General features: G+C 44.8%; 1 protein-coding gene across 1 annotated transcript; it reads right to left on the bottom strand.

The window, feature by feature from the left end:
* Positions 1 to 13144: 13144 nt before the first annotated feature.
* On the bottom strand, positions 13145 to 17610 carry LOC309568336 (uncharacterized protein; the record flags this gene model as incomplete). Its single annotated transcript, XM_082273999.1, has 3 exons — positions 13145 to 13712; positions 16087 to 16224; positions 17438 to 17610. 3 exons carry the CDS (start codon positions 17608 to 17610, stop codon positions 13145 to 13147), a joined length of 879 nt encoding a protein of 292 aa, XP_082130125.1.
* Positions 17611 to 18090: the final 480 nt, after the last annotated feature.

The following is an 18090-nucleotide window of genomic DNA, read 5'->3' as shown; positions in this document are numbered from 1 at the left end:
CGGTGGCTCTCTCCGGTGGCTGGTTCACCTGCGTCTCCTCCCTCCTCCTCCTTGGCCAAAAGCATGGCCTCTCCTTTCGGCCAATCAGAAAATGGGTCTCGGGGCCCACTTCCTGATGGGCTGGGAGGAGCATCAGTGTGATAATAGTGAATATTCATTCGTTATTGTCATACAACTGGGTGGGCTCAGGGCGCAGTGTTCTGCGCCCCGAGCCCACCCTTTTTTTGAAGCCTATTAGAGCCTCTGGCTCTAATCACGTGCTTCAAAAAAAAAAAAACCCATTGGAATCCATGCGTCCGGCGCCCTGCATGTAGATTGGGGAGCCGGACGCATGGATAGGGGGGGCGGCACCCCTGCACCCCCAATGGACGGGCCACCACTGATGTAGCTGCAGGCGGAAAGGCCTTAAAGTAGAACTCACACCATTTTTTTTTTTTGTGTTTGTGAAGTTCTACTTAACTTTCCCAGCTACCTTATTGCTTCAGTGCCACCAGTCCTCCTTGGCCAGAATAACATGACTGTCGGCCCAAAGAGGACTGGTGGCGGTGAAGCAATAAGGAAGACATTTTCTACAAACAACTGATGGGATTTCTGGCAGAATCACCAGCCACTTCTGGGTCCAGTTCTGAGGAAGAAATGACCGCTTTACTTGTCTTCCTCTTCTTTTTTTTCTTCATTATCCTCTCCCACCCCTCATCAGCTGAATCCTCCTCAACTGAGGGTGAGGCATGGGACATAGACAACCCTCCCTCAACCCCATTACCCCACCACCATCCAGCACCCCTGCACTCTCCTAACCACGTTTGCACTGTTGAGGGACAGGGACTGGAGGTGGAGTAGGCCAAGAGGGGTTGAGGTCAGGACTTTGTGCAGGCCAGTAAAGTTCCTCCACCCCAAACTCGCTCATCCATGTCTTTATGGACCTTGCTTTTTACACTGGTGCAAATCATTTGGTGGAGGGGGGATTATGGTGTGGGGTTGTTTTTAGGGGTTGTGCTTTTGCCCCTTATTTCCAGTGAAGGGAACTCTTAATGTGTCAGCATACCAAGACATTTTGGACAATTTCATGCTCCCAACTTTGTGGGAACAGTTTGGGGATGGCCCCTTCCTGTTCCAACATGACTGCACACCAATGCACAAAATCCATAATTGAGGGCACAGACAGAAATATAGTCCATATCTAATATAACTGGCTACTCGGTGTACTCTTTAGGATAAGTCTTTATTGGCTACATATAAAATGACACATGGCACAAGCTGCTAACGCATTTCGGCTAATACAGCCTTCATCAGGACTACTGCATTAGCCAAAACATGTTAGCAGCTTGTATACTAAGCCATTTTTTAGGTAGCCAATAAAGATTTATCCTAAGGAGTACACCAAGTTACCAGCTATTTTTGCTATGGACTGTTTGCATTGGGAATTGAACATCCCAGCCAGAACACCCATCTCCAGCCTTTGAATTCTGGATAGAGCAGTTGAGCTGGGATATAGTTATGCTTTACAAACATCAACATAATCTTAAATGAGTCTAAAATTTGAGCTGCTTGTAGCCCTCAGCCAATCGAAGCATTTAAATCTTAATTTGCTTATATTTTGCCTTACCTGCCCCCTCCCCATCAACATACAAATGTTTTTTAAATCTGTTTCCATTCTATTCGTTAATTTAGTCCAAGTGACATCTTCACTGGGTCTCTGTCCTTCTCTATGCAATGCAGGTTGTGGGAGGGGCTGGAAGGGTGCTGTACATGGCTTCCTCAAAACATCACAGCACCGTGCCTCAGTTCTCCTCTCAAGAGGTCTCGGTCCTGATGCAAACAGTGCATAGCCTTTGGGAGGAGTTATGCAAATATCAAAATGCCTGATGTATGGATGGCATTCCTAGGCAGACTGTATTTGCCTACAGACCACATTAGGTAATGCCCACATGCAGGGCAGCCATCAGGGGGGGACAGCCCATACACATGTAGGGGGCCCAGGCGTTCCGAGGGGGCCAACCACCCAGGCCCCAAACAACGAGACCGAGTTGTTGCCGCTGTAGTAACTAGCAATTGCTAAAGCAGGGCGGCTGCAGAGTAAGCTGATGGAGCTGAAGGGATGTCTCTTTGCTGGATTGTGCTGTCTTTTTTCTAGAAATATGAGGCTGTCTCCTTGTTGGATTGGGATGTCTCTTTACTGGATTGGGATGTGTCTTTGCCGAATATTTAGGGCCATCTCTTTGCTGGATTGGGATGTCTCTTTGCTGAATATATGAGAGCGTCTCTATGTTGGATTGTAATGTCCCTTTGCTGAATATATGAGGCTTGTAAATAATTGGGAAAGAACCCAAAGACAAGGAGGAGCAGGTCCAGGTGACAAGACCTGTCCTCCTAAAGGTATAGAAAGGAAGAAGCCTTCCTAGAAATTGATAGACCAGAAAAGGAGGAATTGGAGCATGTGAGGGCAATAGGGGTTTTTAAATGGTACTAATATATGAGGCTGTCTCATTACTGGATTGGGATGTCTCTTTGCTGAAAATATGAGGCCATCTCTTTACTGGATTGAGATGTCTCTTTGCTAAATATACGGGGTCATCTCTTTGCTGGATTGGGATGTCTCTTTGCTGAATCAATGGGGATGTCTCTTTGCTGGCTTGGATTCATTTTTATATATTAGGTTGTAAGAGTGTTAAAACAGAAGTGGGTGCACTAAAGGGCTCGGTGGGATGGCCAGTGGGTGAATTCGGTGGGACGGGCCAGAGGGTGCGCCCCGCGAAATGTTGGTGGTCAGGCCTGGAGGGGCCCAGGCCTAAAGCTTTGTAAGGGGCCCCAAAATTTCTGATGGCTGCCCTGCCCACATGTGATGCTGAGCCTCCATAACTGAAAGAACTATAATCCAATAAATGAATGGGGTGGGCCCAGGGACAGTCAAGCTGGAAAGGAAAGTTCTAGGTGATGCTGGCCGTCCTCCACTCAAGAAATGAGGCAGGTTCTGACTTGTTGCATCTTACAATGCCCATTTCGAGAAGTAAGCATTTCAAGTGCAGAAGAGGAGCCGATACAACTACAAGGAAGGCTGAAGTTCAACACCAGGACATTGCTATGTTTATTCCCAAGGACGCATAAAAAGCATTTCAATTATGTAAGTGAAGTCCTCTGTAGAATTCACACGCCTGCTTCTTGGGTTATCCTATCCATAGCTGACACTTCGTTTCATTTGAGCTCAACAACATGCCTGAACTAGCAGCATGGAGATCTTCTGAGCATTAGACTTTGACCTCTATGAGGATCACGTCAATGGTTTCCCTGCAGCAGTTAGTAAAAACTCCAACTCACCAAACCTATCCTGGAACCACAAGAAAATCACTAGGCCCCATGCAATGAGTGTCCCAGCCAGAGGAACATTGTTTCAAGGGAGACTAGGAGTATGGTGAGTGTGCATTGGGTGCATCTTGTTGTAAGTTACACCATACATGCGAGTGTGGAAGAGGTAATGGCTATAAAGGCTGTGGACTATGGTTATGGCCAGTGAGCCCTGCTGTATTCAGTCCCTAGCAGAGATGTATAGTAACTAAGAACTACTTCTCTGTACTTAAGTACGGAAAGGCGGTATCTGTACTTTCCTGGAGTAGAATTTTTTTCTCCTACTTCCACTTTTACTTCACTACATTTTTTCAATGATTTCAATACTTCTACTCCAGTATTTTTTTTTTTGTGCTGCATAGTTACTCGTTACAATTATAAAAATTACCACTGCCAGAACAGTAGATGGCAGCTTTCATGAAGCTCAAAACATGTGTATTATCAGCGCATACGAAAATAAAAGCTACTGTATGTATAAATAAAAGCTGCATTTGAAATAATAAAAAACAATATGATGTTCAAACTTTTGACTTCTTTCTTTAATAACTACATAACACAGTACTTGTACTTTTACTTTCAGTACTTGAGTAGCAATTTTTTTTTCAAAACTACTGGTACTTTTACTTTCAGTACTTGAGTAGCAAATTTTTTTAAAAAAACTACTTGCAAGACTTAAGTACAAAAAATGTTGAATACTTTAGTACTTCTACTCAAGTCACTTTTTGATCGAGCACTTCCACTTCTACTCAAGTCACTTTTTGATCGAGCACTTGTACTTTTACTCAAGTATGGGTTTCGAGTACTTTATACAACTCTGGTCCCTAGTGAAAGACATGGTGGGGAATTATGCTTTGGGACCCACTTACATGCACATCAGTGAGCCCTGGCCACCCATGACCCAGCCACCAGTTTTCCTTCCTTAGACCATGCTTGGTAGATCCTGACCACTGCAAATCGGTAACATTCCACAAGAGCTGCAGTTTATGACCGAGTCATCCAGCAATTGCAATCTGGCCCTTGTCAAAATTGCTCATCTTTTTACACTTTTTTCTGCTTTCAACATATTAACTTCAGGGAGAACATGTTCACTTGCTTCCTAATATAGCTTACCCACATCTAGGTGCCATTACCATGAGATTAGTGTTACTTACTGCACCTGTCATTATGTTAAGGCTGGTCAGTGTATGTAACCACATGCAAGTCTTGTTTTGGTCCATTAGGGCAGTGGTCCTCAACCCTGGCCTACAGGGCCCACTAACAGGCCAGATTTTCAAGATAACTGAAATACATCCCAGGTGATATCATTTGCTGCTCAGTGATTGCAGTACTCTAGTCTGCATCTCCCCAAGGTAATACCTAAAATCTGGCCTGTTAGTGGGCCCTGTAGGCCAGGGTTGAGGACCACTGCATTAGGTCACTCACAGAATGAGGTCCAACGTCACCCCACCGCCAAAAAAAAAAAAAAAACATTTTAATTCTTACTTACAGGCCATACATACACACAATTTTCTTTAGATTTACCAAAACCATATAATATGAGGTCAAATCTAAACGCTTTCAATTTGTATGCAATCAGGCAGGCCCTTGCACTACATAGAAAAGGTAAATCTAAAGGAAAGTAAATCTGACAACAAAAGTTATAGTGTGTATCCAGCTTTAGTCTTCACCTCTTCCTAGCAGGGCCAGTAAACGAGAAATACTAACAAAAATAAAAAGGTTGACAAAAAATGTTTTTTTTTCCACCTGCATTGATCTTTGAAAGTTCTTTATTCCAATATAGTGTTCACAATGGCTTGTCAAATATTGACGGACTCCTGTATGCTTTGTTCATGGCATGTTAATAAGAAGCATAGCCATATAAATAAAGAAAAAACTCACACTTGTGGAAACCCAGCCTAAAATTGAATCGGTTAGACTTGGCTATAGATGGTTCAGCAGGGACCAGTCGAGATTCGAACCATGTATGGGCCAGATTTTACATGTGATAACCACTACGCAGGGGTGTCCAAACTATGGCCCTCCAGCTGTTCAGGAACTACAATTTCCATCATGCCTAGTTATGTCTGTGAATGTCAGAGATTTACAATGCCTCATGGGAAGTGTAGTTCGGCAACAGCTGGAGGGCCATAGTTTGGACACCCCTGCGTGGCTGGTATTGATGCTAGCAATAATCACTGTTCTCCAGGCAGGGACAGCACCCCCTGCCAGGAAAAGACAATAGCTTTGTGGAAGGGATCCCTCTCGCTGTCAATGGGCGAATCAAGCAAGTTTCTGTCCTGCGGCCCATGGTTGCAGGAAAGACATTTACTGTTCAAACGTTTTTTATTAAGGCAGAAGGAATGTAGTACAAAACAATACCAATAGGTAACAGTGGTGCATAACAGATGAATACACGTCAAAATGACATCATGAACAGCAAGTAGTAGCATAACAATCAGGTTAAGGAATAGGAAAGGGGCAAGCTGGGCGCCCGGAATACAGGTACAAGGGATAAACACAGTGCACAGGGGCGGCTGGGGGTAGGGCAAAAAGGGAGGCCGTAGTGCAGCAAAAGTTTGTGGTCCAGCCACAATAGGGAAACAAATTAGGTAGCGGCCAACTCGAGGCAACAAGGGGGGGGGGGGGGAGAAAAAGAAGGGAGTAAGAGGGGCAAGGACGGGGGGGGAGAGGAAGGGCAAAACAGTGGGGGGGTTATGCGGGAGAGGAAGGGTGCCCGGAGGGAGTCCCGGGCCACTGATGTGGTTCAGATCGACAAAGCCATCAGGGAGTCGGTAACCACAGGTCAAGCTAGTACAAGAGATTCATCAAAGCCTATCGGAAGACAGTTGTCAATCCATGGTTTCCAGAGCTTTTTGTAAGGTACAAGTTTATCCAGCAGGATAGCTTCAGTTTTAGCATGGATCATAGCTTGAGTGACTATTTTTCATGGTCAGGAAACAAAGGGAGGAAGTTTTCCAGGCCTGCGCTATGGTCTGTTTGGCAGCTGTGGTGACATACAGGAAAAGTTTAAATTGGCGATGTGTGAGGTCAGGTGTAGCAGGAAAGACATTTATTTGCTCTGTCTATGGCCGGCTTAACATCCTCTTGGAAGGCCATGTCAATAGAAACCATTCCCTAGACAGCAACCCAGGGGAAGGGACATGCAATTGTAGCCTTAGGTCAAATGTGGCTATAAAAAAAAAAAAAAGGTAATATAATGTGGTTTGTCCACATTAGGGAAATGATCCAGGCGGTAATTTGACAAAACCCATCTCCCCTTCTTGGCCTTTTGGTTAAGAAAGTAGTATCTGTTCTCATCAGTGTCCAGTAGGGGTGCTATCATTCTGGGTGGACCTGAGCGGGAGTGGCTGGCTATGTACTATTGCTGGAGTGATGCGGGCTCAGAAGGCTACTATGGGCTGGAACAGAAACAGCGCACAAGACGAGTGCAATATCCATAGGAAAACCCCATTTCCTGCTGATTTGATTGGCTCTAGCTTGTCTGGCCATGGGCTGGGAAGGCAGAGCATCCGTGCCCCCTAGCAGTGGTTGCCCTAGGAGTGCTCATTAGTAACACCCGAGTGTAAAACCCTACTGGGTGAACAGTCACTAAAACTTTTTCTGCACTGCGACTTTTAGAGCTGAGCCTGTTAGCCAAGTCCAGGGCAATTTTTGTCTTCCAGGCCTCAGGGCACAGTCACTTATCTATTTTTTTTCTCCACCGTTTATTGCTTTGACTTCTGTGTGTTTTTCCTCACTAAGATAAGGGTAGGAGGCCTTGTCCTGAGGTGGGGGGGGGGGGGGGAGATGTGGCCTTCTGGGGTTTTTTTTTTTTTGCACCACTGCATTTAAAAAAAAAAATCTCCTTTTCTCCTCCAAGAAAGGGCAGAAGTTCCAACCCTTCTCCATTAAAGGGTGTTTTCTCCCCATGAGTTTATTCATAGATCCGTCACTTATAGTAATGCACACCTTGTGTGTATATAGCCATCTTGTTCAACAGTAGTAATAAGCTCAAATAACCCATTGCTGCCTGCGGAAGAATCAACACCTCAAAATGCATCAGTGGCTCACTTCTGATGCCATCTTGGTCTATCTGGGGAGATTCAAATATCAATTCTTCCCATAATTACTCTTTGCATTATGGGATGAGGCTTTTTATGCTTTGAGTAACCACCTACTCAGGTCCCATTTACCTTATTGCATAGCAGGAACAAGAGTTCCTGCTATGCAATTTGACATTGTAATTCTACATGTTGCATAGGGAAGCTTATTCACTTGCATGGGCTACCCGGCTTCTGTTTGAGTGACAAGCTTCACATGTCTGTTGGCATGGCAGAATCACATTTGGGGTACCATTGAAGGATCATGGCACCCAAAATGTGTATTACTGCAATTCTCTGCCCACAATCCCTTTCTTATAGAACTGCAGATACTACATTTGTGTAATGTGGGCTGAAACTCTTTGGCCTAGATATAAACCAGCTAAAGCTGGCTATAACCCTAGCATTGTTAACATTTGTGGGTGTTGGTCTCAGATTGGTTTTCAATTTTAACGATACGAAAGGAAGATACATTTTGACAGACAGACTTTTGGAATAAATTGACTTTTCAGTGGTAATTTATTCCAAAAACCAATCTTCAAACATTTGAAGGTTAAGAGCCCATTCAGACTAGCGCAACATGACTTGGGGGGGGCGACCTGTGAAGTCGCATGCACCACAACTTCGGCGCAACTTGCAGAGACTTCACATACTGGAAGTCTATGCAAGTCGCCCCAAAGTAGTACAGGACCCTTTTTCTAAGTCGGAGCGACTTGTGTCGCTCCAATTAGAACGGGTCCAGTGCTAATCAATGGACCATGACTTGTCAGGCTGAATAGGCTCTAAGAGTTCTCATATGGATTCTTTTGAGCTTCTACTAGGGCAGTGATGGCAAACCTTGGCACCCCAGATGTTTTAAAACTACATTTCCCATGATGTGCAACTAAACTACAGAGTGCATAAGAATCATGGGAAATGTAGTTCCAAAACATCTGGGGTGCCAAGGTTTTCCATCACTGTACTAGGGTATACCCAGCTTAAGAACCGTAGTCCTTTTAGACCAAAGATCTCCAAACTATAGTCCTCCAGCTTTTGCAGAACTAAACATCCCACAAGGTCGGCAAGGAGAGCTTGGAATATTTTTGTCTTGTTATATGCATCGCCCTTCCAATGCTCCTTGCTGCAGAGACCAGTTACAGGTGTGAACAGTAACCAGTTTTTGTTCTAGATTATATTGACCAGGCAACGCACTGACATCTTTGCTGCCATTGTGCTGTGGGGTGGGTGTTCAGTGTGCCTTTAAGGAGTGGGCTCCCTTCAGGTATATCTGTCCTACACCTGTCCATTAAATGCATGTGCTTCCATTGCTGGAGACTCTCAGAATTTAGAGTTAGGACCACAGATAATGGGGTGCCTTGACGGGCTCTGTGGCTTACGCATGTATTTGCAAATGTGCGTAACTAAACCCCTGCTTTTAACACACTGTTGGACAGGTCAATTCGGTTGGTCGCAGATTGGTCGGCAAGGAGAGCTTGGAAATCTTTTTGTCTTGTTACATTCCACGAGGCATTGTAAAACTGGCATGATGGGAATTGTAGTTCCTGAACAACTGGAGGGCCATAGTTTGGAGACCCCCGCTTTAGAACCCTTGAAATAAATCTTTCCAATCTCAGGTAACCCCTGCCTAGAAAGGAAAATGATACATTAGTGTATTGGTCAGTGGTAAGAATTCCCCCCTTAAAGATAGCTTAAGTCCCCGTTCACACTAAGGGGACCTGTGAGGCGACTTGGTCGTCTCACAGGTCGCCTTCCATAGGGAAGCTGCGGACCCGTTCTAATAGGAGCAACACAAGTCGCTCCGACTTAGAAAAAGGGTCCGGAGCTTCTTTGGGGCGACTTCAATGTTATGAAGTTTGTGGCGGCCGCTCCGAGGTCACGGCGCGCTGCTCGCACCGCAACCTCGGAGGTCGCCCCCCCAAGTCGGATCGCGGCAATGTGAACGGGGCTTAATAGATCAATGGGAACCCTGCTTTAGACCAACTAGAGCTCTCCTACATATACATTACGTGTAATTCACAACTGAACCTGTGTTGATTTATCAGAGTTGTTGGGGAGGACCCAGCACAGCTTAGGGTTCCATCTACAGCTATACAGTAAGAGCCGCTACTCTTCACGGTTGTTCAAGAAATACTGATTGAAGATAACAGGAATACGTGAACTCCTAAATTCCCGTACAGCCTTTGTGATCACTTACTAGAATTCCCCTCATTTCTGTTCTGCAAAACTAAATGACTCAGTTGGTGAGGCAGACAATTCTTCCCAGTTGTAAAAAGTACCCATGGAAAAGATAGGATTTCCCTCAAGATTGACCCAAAAAAAAAAAAAAAAAAAAAAAAAGTAGTGTTATCAGTGAAAGTTGATGAAGGGAGAATTTTAGAAATCATTGAACACAAACATTCACCATTTGTGAATCAGTTGTAACAGATACTAATGAATTCCCCTGCAGCAATTGTTGGATTAAAGTTCAGATTCACCACTTTAAATTACACCCAATGAATCCCATTTGCTCAAGTAGTTGGTTAGATATACTGTGGAAAGGGATAGGGCAGAGGCATAAATAGAACCTTCAGGGCCCCGGTACAAGAAACCATTCAGGGCCCCCCGGCCCCTCCTTTCAAGGCTGGGGCTCTTCCCACTGATCCTGGGGCCCTTTACTCTCATTGCGGGGCCCTTTATTACAGTCCCACAGCAGGAACCTTTCACAAGTTCTGCAGTGGGCCCCCTTCCTGCCATCTTGGGGCCTCTCCATGGTGGTGGAATGCCAGGGCCCGGTCGCAAGTGTGACCTTTACAATCCTGGAAGTTCACCCACTGGTTTCAGTAGTTTATTTTTTGGTATTTTAATTGTATTATTTTTTATCATTTTACAATATCAATTATGACTGTCCATTCAGAAAAGGAAGGAGCTGGTAAATTACACATTTACTGACGCCTTCCTGGTTCTCTATTGTGACATCCCCTGCAGGAGCTGGCAAGAGAGGGAAGGGAGCACACAGGGGCCCAGAGACAGCAGAACACCAGAGAACTGGATAGGAGTGGCAGGGGCAGCATAAAGAGGAACCAATCTCCTCCTGCAGCACGAAAAAGGAGGAGGACAGTGATTTCTTTACATGCTGCCCCTCCTATCCAGGTGTACAGGGGAGCCGCACAGGCCCCCTGGAGCATGGGGCCTGGTTGCAATTGCAACCCCTGTAGTTACACCCCTGGGATAGGGTGAAACATGGCTGATCCTGCCAGATGTCTTAGGGATCTGTTAAACCTCTTGTAGGGCACCCTCAGTGTTTGCAGCCATGTGGACAACAGAACAAGTCTCCCATTTTGGGGAGAGGTTTAATAGGCCTAATTATCATTGGCACCTAGGCTGAACACTGCTCCTCTACAGAGCATATGAAGCTTGGGGGGGGGACCCCAACAACCAAAAGCAGCTAATACACAAGGACACCAACAGGCTTTTTAAAATTTTTATTCTGCAGTAGATGATAAACACTGTCCACATCAGTTTATACAGGAGGAGATTACAAAAACACAGAATACCCCTGTCTGCGGCTAATAAGTGTATTCCACTTGCCGACTCTGGCAAAGCCAACTTTGTGGCAAGTACGGTATTACTCTTGTACAGGCTACCAGAGTGCCAAGTGGGCTCCACAAGTGTTCCAAGGCTACATTTACCGCCAAACACATCCGATTCAGGAGTTCAGACTTCATTTTGTCCTGCAACAATACTCTCCTGGGGTTCTACCATGGGAATGGACGTGTTACGTGCAAACTAGCAATATCAATTCCCTCAATGGTACAATCCATGCTCAAGACCCTGTTCATACATACCATTAGACCCCAAACCCATTTCAGTTTTTAAACGAATAGAGACTACCATTTCTGAACGTAATTGAAGTACCACTTGCTTGGCTTTCATACCCACCAATCCAGAAGGACTTCTGACCTGAATACTTGTTACTAGGTGGACAATTCAAGGTCATGTTAAAGTTGGGTCAGCACATCAGCCAGCCTTTCCAGACATCCAGCAAGGGCCTGACAGGTTTAACCTATCCAGCAGTATGTAAACCTATTATGGGCTTGGCAATGGCCAAGGACCTAAGGGAGCCAAGTTACTGCAGATGCTACTAGAGCAATCTATAGAAAATTTAAAATGCCTCAACTAGTGATGGTATATGGGCAGAATAAGCTACCCTTCCATCAACTAGCAACCCACCTACTTGTTTGCTTTTTGTTTTATATGCCCGGTGGGACATCTGATTGAGGGGAAAAAAAAAAACCCCACAAATGTTGGTCAGAGGTTTGTTACATTGTTCGGGGATGACTATTTAACCATGCCCCCATTATGGACAGTAGAAGGGCAGGATTCTGTGGTCCCATCTCGTTTCTACTGTCCTGACAAAGGCAGGAGAGTGGTCATCCTAGGACTGGAAGGGTGTTACCAACAAAGCCTCTTAAAATTGCACCCTTTAATCCCATTTTGAAACCATTGGGCTTCACAATGCCCTGCCCTATCCCTCAAGGCAAACATGGGCATTTAAATCCAGAACCACTATTTGTACTAAAAAGATAAAAAGTTCTAAAAACCCAATTAAAATAAAAATAAAATGACCGCTCAATAGGACTTGCAGTTGACAGCACCTGGCACAATTGCTAAAGACCCCCCTGTGCTTTGCCCATGCATAATCAAAGCATTTAGTTCACATTAGCATTACATCACCCATAACTTTTGGGCATGTTATCAGGAAGGGGGGACAGAAAGGTTGCAGGTCCTGCCATGTGCGTTTACGGGAGTGCCAGATAAACTGTCCCACCATTGATGGCAGCTATGCCCCAATGCATGACCTTGTCCAGAACCCATTAACCCCTTTTAAAAAGCTAGGCCAGCTGCCTCTGGCGATGTTCCCCAGCAAAATATTCTTCCTCGACTTATGAAACATGGTCAAATACAGCACCCTAGCTATGAGCACTAATTTTAGATTACCCTTGCGCAGGTCATAAGACTTTAAAAATACATAGAATAGTGAAAAGGTGGTTAAACTGATCAAATGGCTTCAATGCCATTGACAGACCACATATTGGCATGCCTACATGCTGGTTCCAGGTCACCAGAGTGTTTAGGCCTCTGCAAGTATCTTACAATGGATTTCTCAAGCCAGTGTACAAGCAGACTGCAAATATTGGGTGCATGGAGCCAAACTGAGTTTTAACAAGCTTAGCCAATAGCTGGTGCAAGTCTGGACATGAAGCTTGGCCTGAACAAATTAACCTACACCATCAGGCTCTACAGAAACCAATACATGCAGTTTACCCACATGTTGCTACTTTCAGAGCCGGTTCACACTGGGGCGACTTGGTCGCCTGACAAGTCGCCGTGGGTCACCTGCCATAGATTAGCACAGGACCGTTCTAATAGGAGCGACTGTTGCTCTGACTTAGAAAAAGGGTCCTGTACTACTTTGGGGCGACCTGCATTGACTTCAATGATATGAAGTCCGTGCATGTCGCTCCGAGGTCGCGGTGCGCACCGCGACTTCACAGGTCGCCCCGGCAAGTCTGATCGCCTCAGTGTGAACCGGCTCTTAAGGTCATGTCACAAAATAAACTAAGTATGGCCTAGGATAAAAAAAAAAAAAAAAAAAAAATATTAAAAATTCAGAGTAGAAGTGCTAGTGTTGAAACACTTAAGAGCATGCAGTTTCTTGGGAATATTTCCTGACTTGAGAAGTCTCACACACATGTGGTCTCTTGGGAAACGCATGCATCTGTACCATCTGTCTCCTGGTCTGCAGCCAACAGCTCACATACTGGGGTCCCAGCTTTGGAAGTTGAAGGAGAGTCAATAGCTTCATCAGAAGAGGTACAGGTTGGCATCACCAATTTCTCAACCATTTCAGTCTCTTCTCCAGTTTCTTCATCTGAAGAGGTCTCAGAAATGAATTCCGACTCAGAGGAAGGCCCATCTGAGGAATAGTCCGATGTTTCACATTCTAGAAATACAGGCACAAGTTCCACTGGCTCTTCATTCACCCGTTCTGGTGAGACTGGCACAAGTTCCACTGGCTCTTCATTCACCTGTTGTGGTGAGAAAAGCACTGGCTCTTCTGAACCAACTGGCACCGACTCTTCATTTACCTGTTCTGGACAGACAGGCACATGTTCAACTGGCTCATCATTTACTGGTTCTGGTGAGACAAGCACTGGCTCTTCAGTCAACTGTTCTGGTGAGATAAGCACTAGCTCTTCATAAACTGGTTTAATCGTTGCTATTGTGAAGTAGTCTCGGTTCTCTCCAATCCTGTAAAATGTTAACAAAAGCATTAGTTAACATTCCTCATACATCCCAATGGGCAGTTCAAGCCATACATCAGTCAAGCCACTTAAACATGAAAGCTACTGGCTCACATGCCAAAGTCAATTGTGTAAGGGCCCTTCTGGGTGTCTTTAAGGGACTTCCATTTGTAGCTCTGCTGTAGCCAGCTTGAGCTTTGCCATCCATTTGCTAGGTTACTCCTAAGTTCAGGACAGAAGGCTTATGTCCATTGGGCATCCCCAGTGTGAGGATTTTTAACTCCATAAATCTGAGTGAGTAACTGCATTTTATTTCAGTGAAAGAAGAAGAAAATAGATATTTGCCACAACTTTCTAGGAGGGTCCTTCCCTCCTAGGACTTTGTCTTAAGACTGTTGGTATATAGCAGGGGCCTCCAAACTTAGGGCCAATTAACTATCCTTCAAACTGGGCTGGGAAGAAAAAAAACTTGTCAGTGAGAGGCGCAATAGTGCTCCATCCTTGGGCGTCAGTGAATAAAATTAGGGCCCATCATTGACCGTAAGAGGAGTAGTGCCCTGCTGTTTTAGACAAGAATGGTGCTTCCTCATTGGAATGGAATAATGCCTTGTATCAACAATAAGGAATGGAATGCCCAAAGGGTTGGATCAAGACAAGCAAAAGGGTGGCATCTGGCCCACAACCACAGGTGGAGATCACCGACATATAGCCTTGTCTCCCCCCCCCCCCCCCCCACCCTTTGCAAAATGAAAAGCTTATTTTCCTGAACACAATCTAAGCCCAATGAGACAGCAAATTAAGAAACCAGAAAACCGATCTCAGTCTGGAACTACTCCGAAGAGTTTGCTTTTGTGGAAGTGTCAAGGAGAGCTTGGAGAAGCTTCTGCCAGGTGAGATAGCATCCAGGAGAGCTTCAGGAAGCTGCCATTTACTTGTTCTACCTTGACATTCCATGAGATCCAATTACGCTTTAGTACCCATGACCATTCCTACAGGGTTAAGATTCCAATTCTTGAGACTGCTACTGCTAGAGTTAATCTAGACCTTATGGGGCTTTTCCACTGCATAGAACCGAACGGTTCAGCTCGCTTTTGTCCTTTTCCACTGCTGGTACGGTGTAGGAACGGTTCGGTACGGCGGCGCTTTTCCACTACATGGAACTGAACGGCTCTCTAAAAATAGTACCACCTTGATTGTGGTTCCAAGAGGTACCATACTGGTACCATATCCCACAATCCTTTGCATGCAGCTGACTGTCACTACTAGCCACTGATTGGTCAGAGAATCGTTATCCCACCCACTTGAGTGGAAAAGCAAACCATACTGACCCGTTCCAACACCGTTCCATGCGGTGGAAAACCAAACAGGACCAAGTAGAGCCAAGCTGGTACTTGCAGTGGAAAAGTGCCATTAGAGGCCTAGGGCATGTCTGGTAATTTGGGGGCCCTTAAAAAGTAGAATTGGATTACAGTCTCAATGACTTGCACATTTTCACAATGCATGACACCAAGGTCACATGTACATGTAGCTTGTAGGCCACCTTCACTAAAAGAATAGAGCATTCGTTTGCAGTCCAAAACGCAAATTGACTGCACTTTGCAAGTCCAGTGGCACTCATTTTCCCCAAGAGCTTAGTAAAGCTCTGCTCATTTCCATCACCCAATTGTGCAAGTAAATTTTGTATTTTCCTTGCATCCAGTTGGGTGTTCTTTACAAAGTTAAGCTTTACCACATTTACAAAAAAGTGCAATGCACAGTATTTGCCTTTAGTAAATCAATCCCTATGGTGAGCGGTCTGCTTGAGCTGCCATCAGGAAAGGGGAAAAAAAAAAAAAAAAAAAAAAAAAAAAAAAAACACGGTCGTGTTAAATATGCGATACTATGCTTTTTGATAATTATCCCCAGATGGTTGGTTCTAGGGTCATTTTAATCTTCTCAATAAATAATTCTATGGAATAATCTATAGGATTACTCTGTGGGTATCAGTTTCCTTCCCTGCCACCCCCTTGTGGATTTTTGCAGGTTTAGGTTGGGCTAACACCAAAGTGGCTTTGCAGCACAGCTACTTAACTCATAGCCAATAGAACTGGGTTACTGCCCTGTCCCCTGCAATCCCTGTGCTCCCCAATCCCATCTCATTTGCATATAGCACATCTAATAAAGGCATTAAATACTCAATTCTCTCCTGCCCCCACTTCTCACCTGCGCATGAAGACAAGCGGGGAAATTCGGTGCTCAGAAGCAGTTAAGTGGGTTTACACTTGTTTGGCATTCACTTTTGATAGTTGTACTTTTCAAGTCTCCTGCTTGTATCTTATGATGGGTTTTACAAACTCCAAAACATATTTTAGACATACTATAAGTCCATTGAGACTGCTCACCTTCCACAGACTTCAAATGGGTCAATCCAGATGGTAATTTCCCTTGGGAGGGGAAGTCTTGAGTATTCTATACCAGAGCGTGTGCAAGCCTGAAGCAGGGACTCATCCACATATTGCCATTTATTAATGCGAATGCACCTGTAGATCAGATCCAGTTGTTAGATAACATGCCTCTAGACATGCAATTTTAAACCACACACTATGAACCTAGATACACCACAAGAATTATTAACCCCTTTAGGCAGGTGCCATTCCCAATGCAGGTGGTGCGCAACCATTGTGGCTCTGCAGCTGAAGAGGGAAGTCATGAGGAACTTTGTTCTTCTGTGGTTTCCTGGGTCACTAGGGAAGCAATCTGGTTGGATGCTTTTACCCCATGTGACTGGCAACCATCTTGGGTCACGCAGAGCCCATTTAAAGCCTCAGCTCCCAGGTCTGGTACGCATTTGCGAGTTGGCAGATTAGAGAAAGGTGCCCTGCCTGGTAGGGGCAGAACTAGCAGCAGGGAAAGGTTCCCAACAGGGGAGGAAAGTGTAGGTAAAGGAAAAGGAATTGGCAGCACTCCAGGTTGAGTCAAAATCCAGATTGACTGGACATCCAAATAGGACAATCGTGACAAGGTACTCTGTAATGATTAAGCACACAGTCAGTGTGTGAAACGCGTCTACCTTGTCACGATTGTCATATTTGGACGTCCAGTCAATAAATCTGGATTTTGACTCAACCTGGAGTGCTGCCAATTCCTTTATCAAGTTTTCACGGAGGCGAGCCGGGGCATGCACCGGTGTGAGTCATCAGGCAATCACACCACCTTGAGCAGTGAGTTCTTGTCTTTTCAGGAAAGTGTAGGGTTACATCTATTCCGGACATCTTCCCCAATTGGGTATGAAATGGCCAAACTTGCATTCTGTCCCTCTCAGAGCTGGAATCCCATGAGTGAACCTGGCTGGGCAGGCTTCCTACAAGGTTGCTACATTACTTGAAAACAAAGTTTTGCATTGCACCTCACCTATACACCATCAAGATTCTCTCAGCCCGAAAGCTTAACATTAGGCAGCAATGAATGTCTACAAGTACAAAACCTGAAGTTTTAAATAAAGTCATGGTACACAGAACTGTCATCTGTAAGGATATAACATTTTGGACAGCAACAGCTCAGCAGACACTGGGTCTTTAAGACCAGGGCTTCTAGACCCTCTACTCCTAATATGGCACTACAAGTTCAAGTAGTTTATCCAAGAGAAGGTTTTAGCCACTACCAATTCTTAGTGAGGCTTTATAATACCCTGTACTGGTAAAAGCATGTTTAAATGAAGCTAAGAGCAGAAGTCCAACAATTAAAAAAACGTACCTATAAGCTTGGCCCTGGGCAGGCTTGTCAGGGTACCAATGGTCCCTATACCGGTCCCTCAGCAGACATGCCAGGTTCTTCCCAAGAGTGTCCAGCTGCTCAGCCATCAGAGTATTCTTAAGGCTCAAGATCTTCATAAGGAATTTAACAGCAGCTTCAATTTCCAGATGCATTTTGATGAGTCTAAATTTTGTAAAAGATTAACATTTGTTAAAGAAAAATGTTCCAGAATGAGTAGTTGCAGCCATGCCAACCCCCAGCTTATTATACAGCCCAATGGCAGCTATAATGTGTTTTTGCAGAGAGCAAAGGTGAAGGGCATGTCAGGTTTTTATTGAAAGTTTAATGGGGCAGAAGCCTCCAGTCTATTAGATTTGTCCTGTTCAGCACTGGAGAGATGCTCAAACAACATTTAGGTGACCCACACAAGTAAAGTAATCAATTGGGAGCCAAAACCCACAACAAGTTTCATTATTCCCCATGATGGTCACCAAGTAGGGCTTGAATGGTTCTATCCAGAAGGAAGTTCGATTTTCTCACAGGCTCATTTCTTTTTAAATAAACCCATCATAGAACATGAAGTCAATCACTTTGAAGGTGTGGGCTCCACTGCCATTAGCCCTTCATAACCATTATGTTTGGGACCTGTACCA

This window comes from Pelophylax lessonae (genome assembly GCF_965119305.1).
Source record: "Pelophylax lessonae genome assembly, chromosome: 12".
NCBI classification, from domain to species: Eukaryota; Metazoa; Chordata; class Amphibia; order Anura; family Ranidae; genus Pelophylax; species Pelophylax lessonae.
The sequence above is the reverse complement of the archived record's forward strand: the minus strand, read 5'-3'. Positions and strand labels throughout refer to the sequence as shown.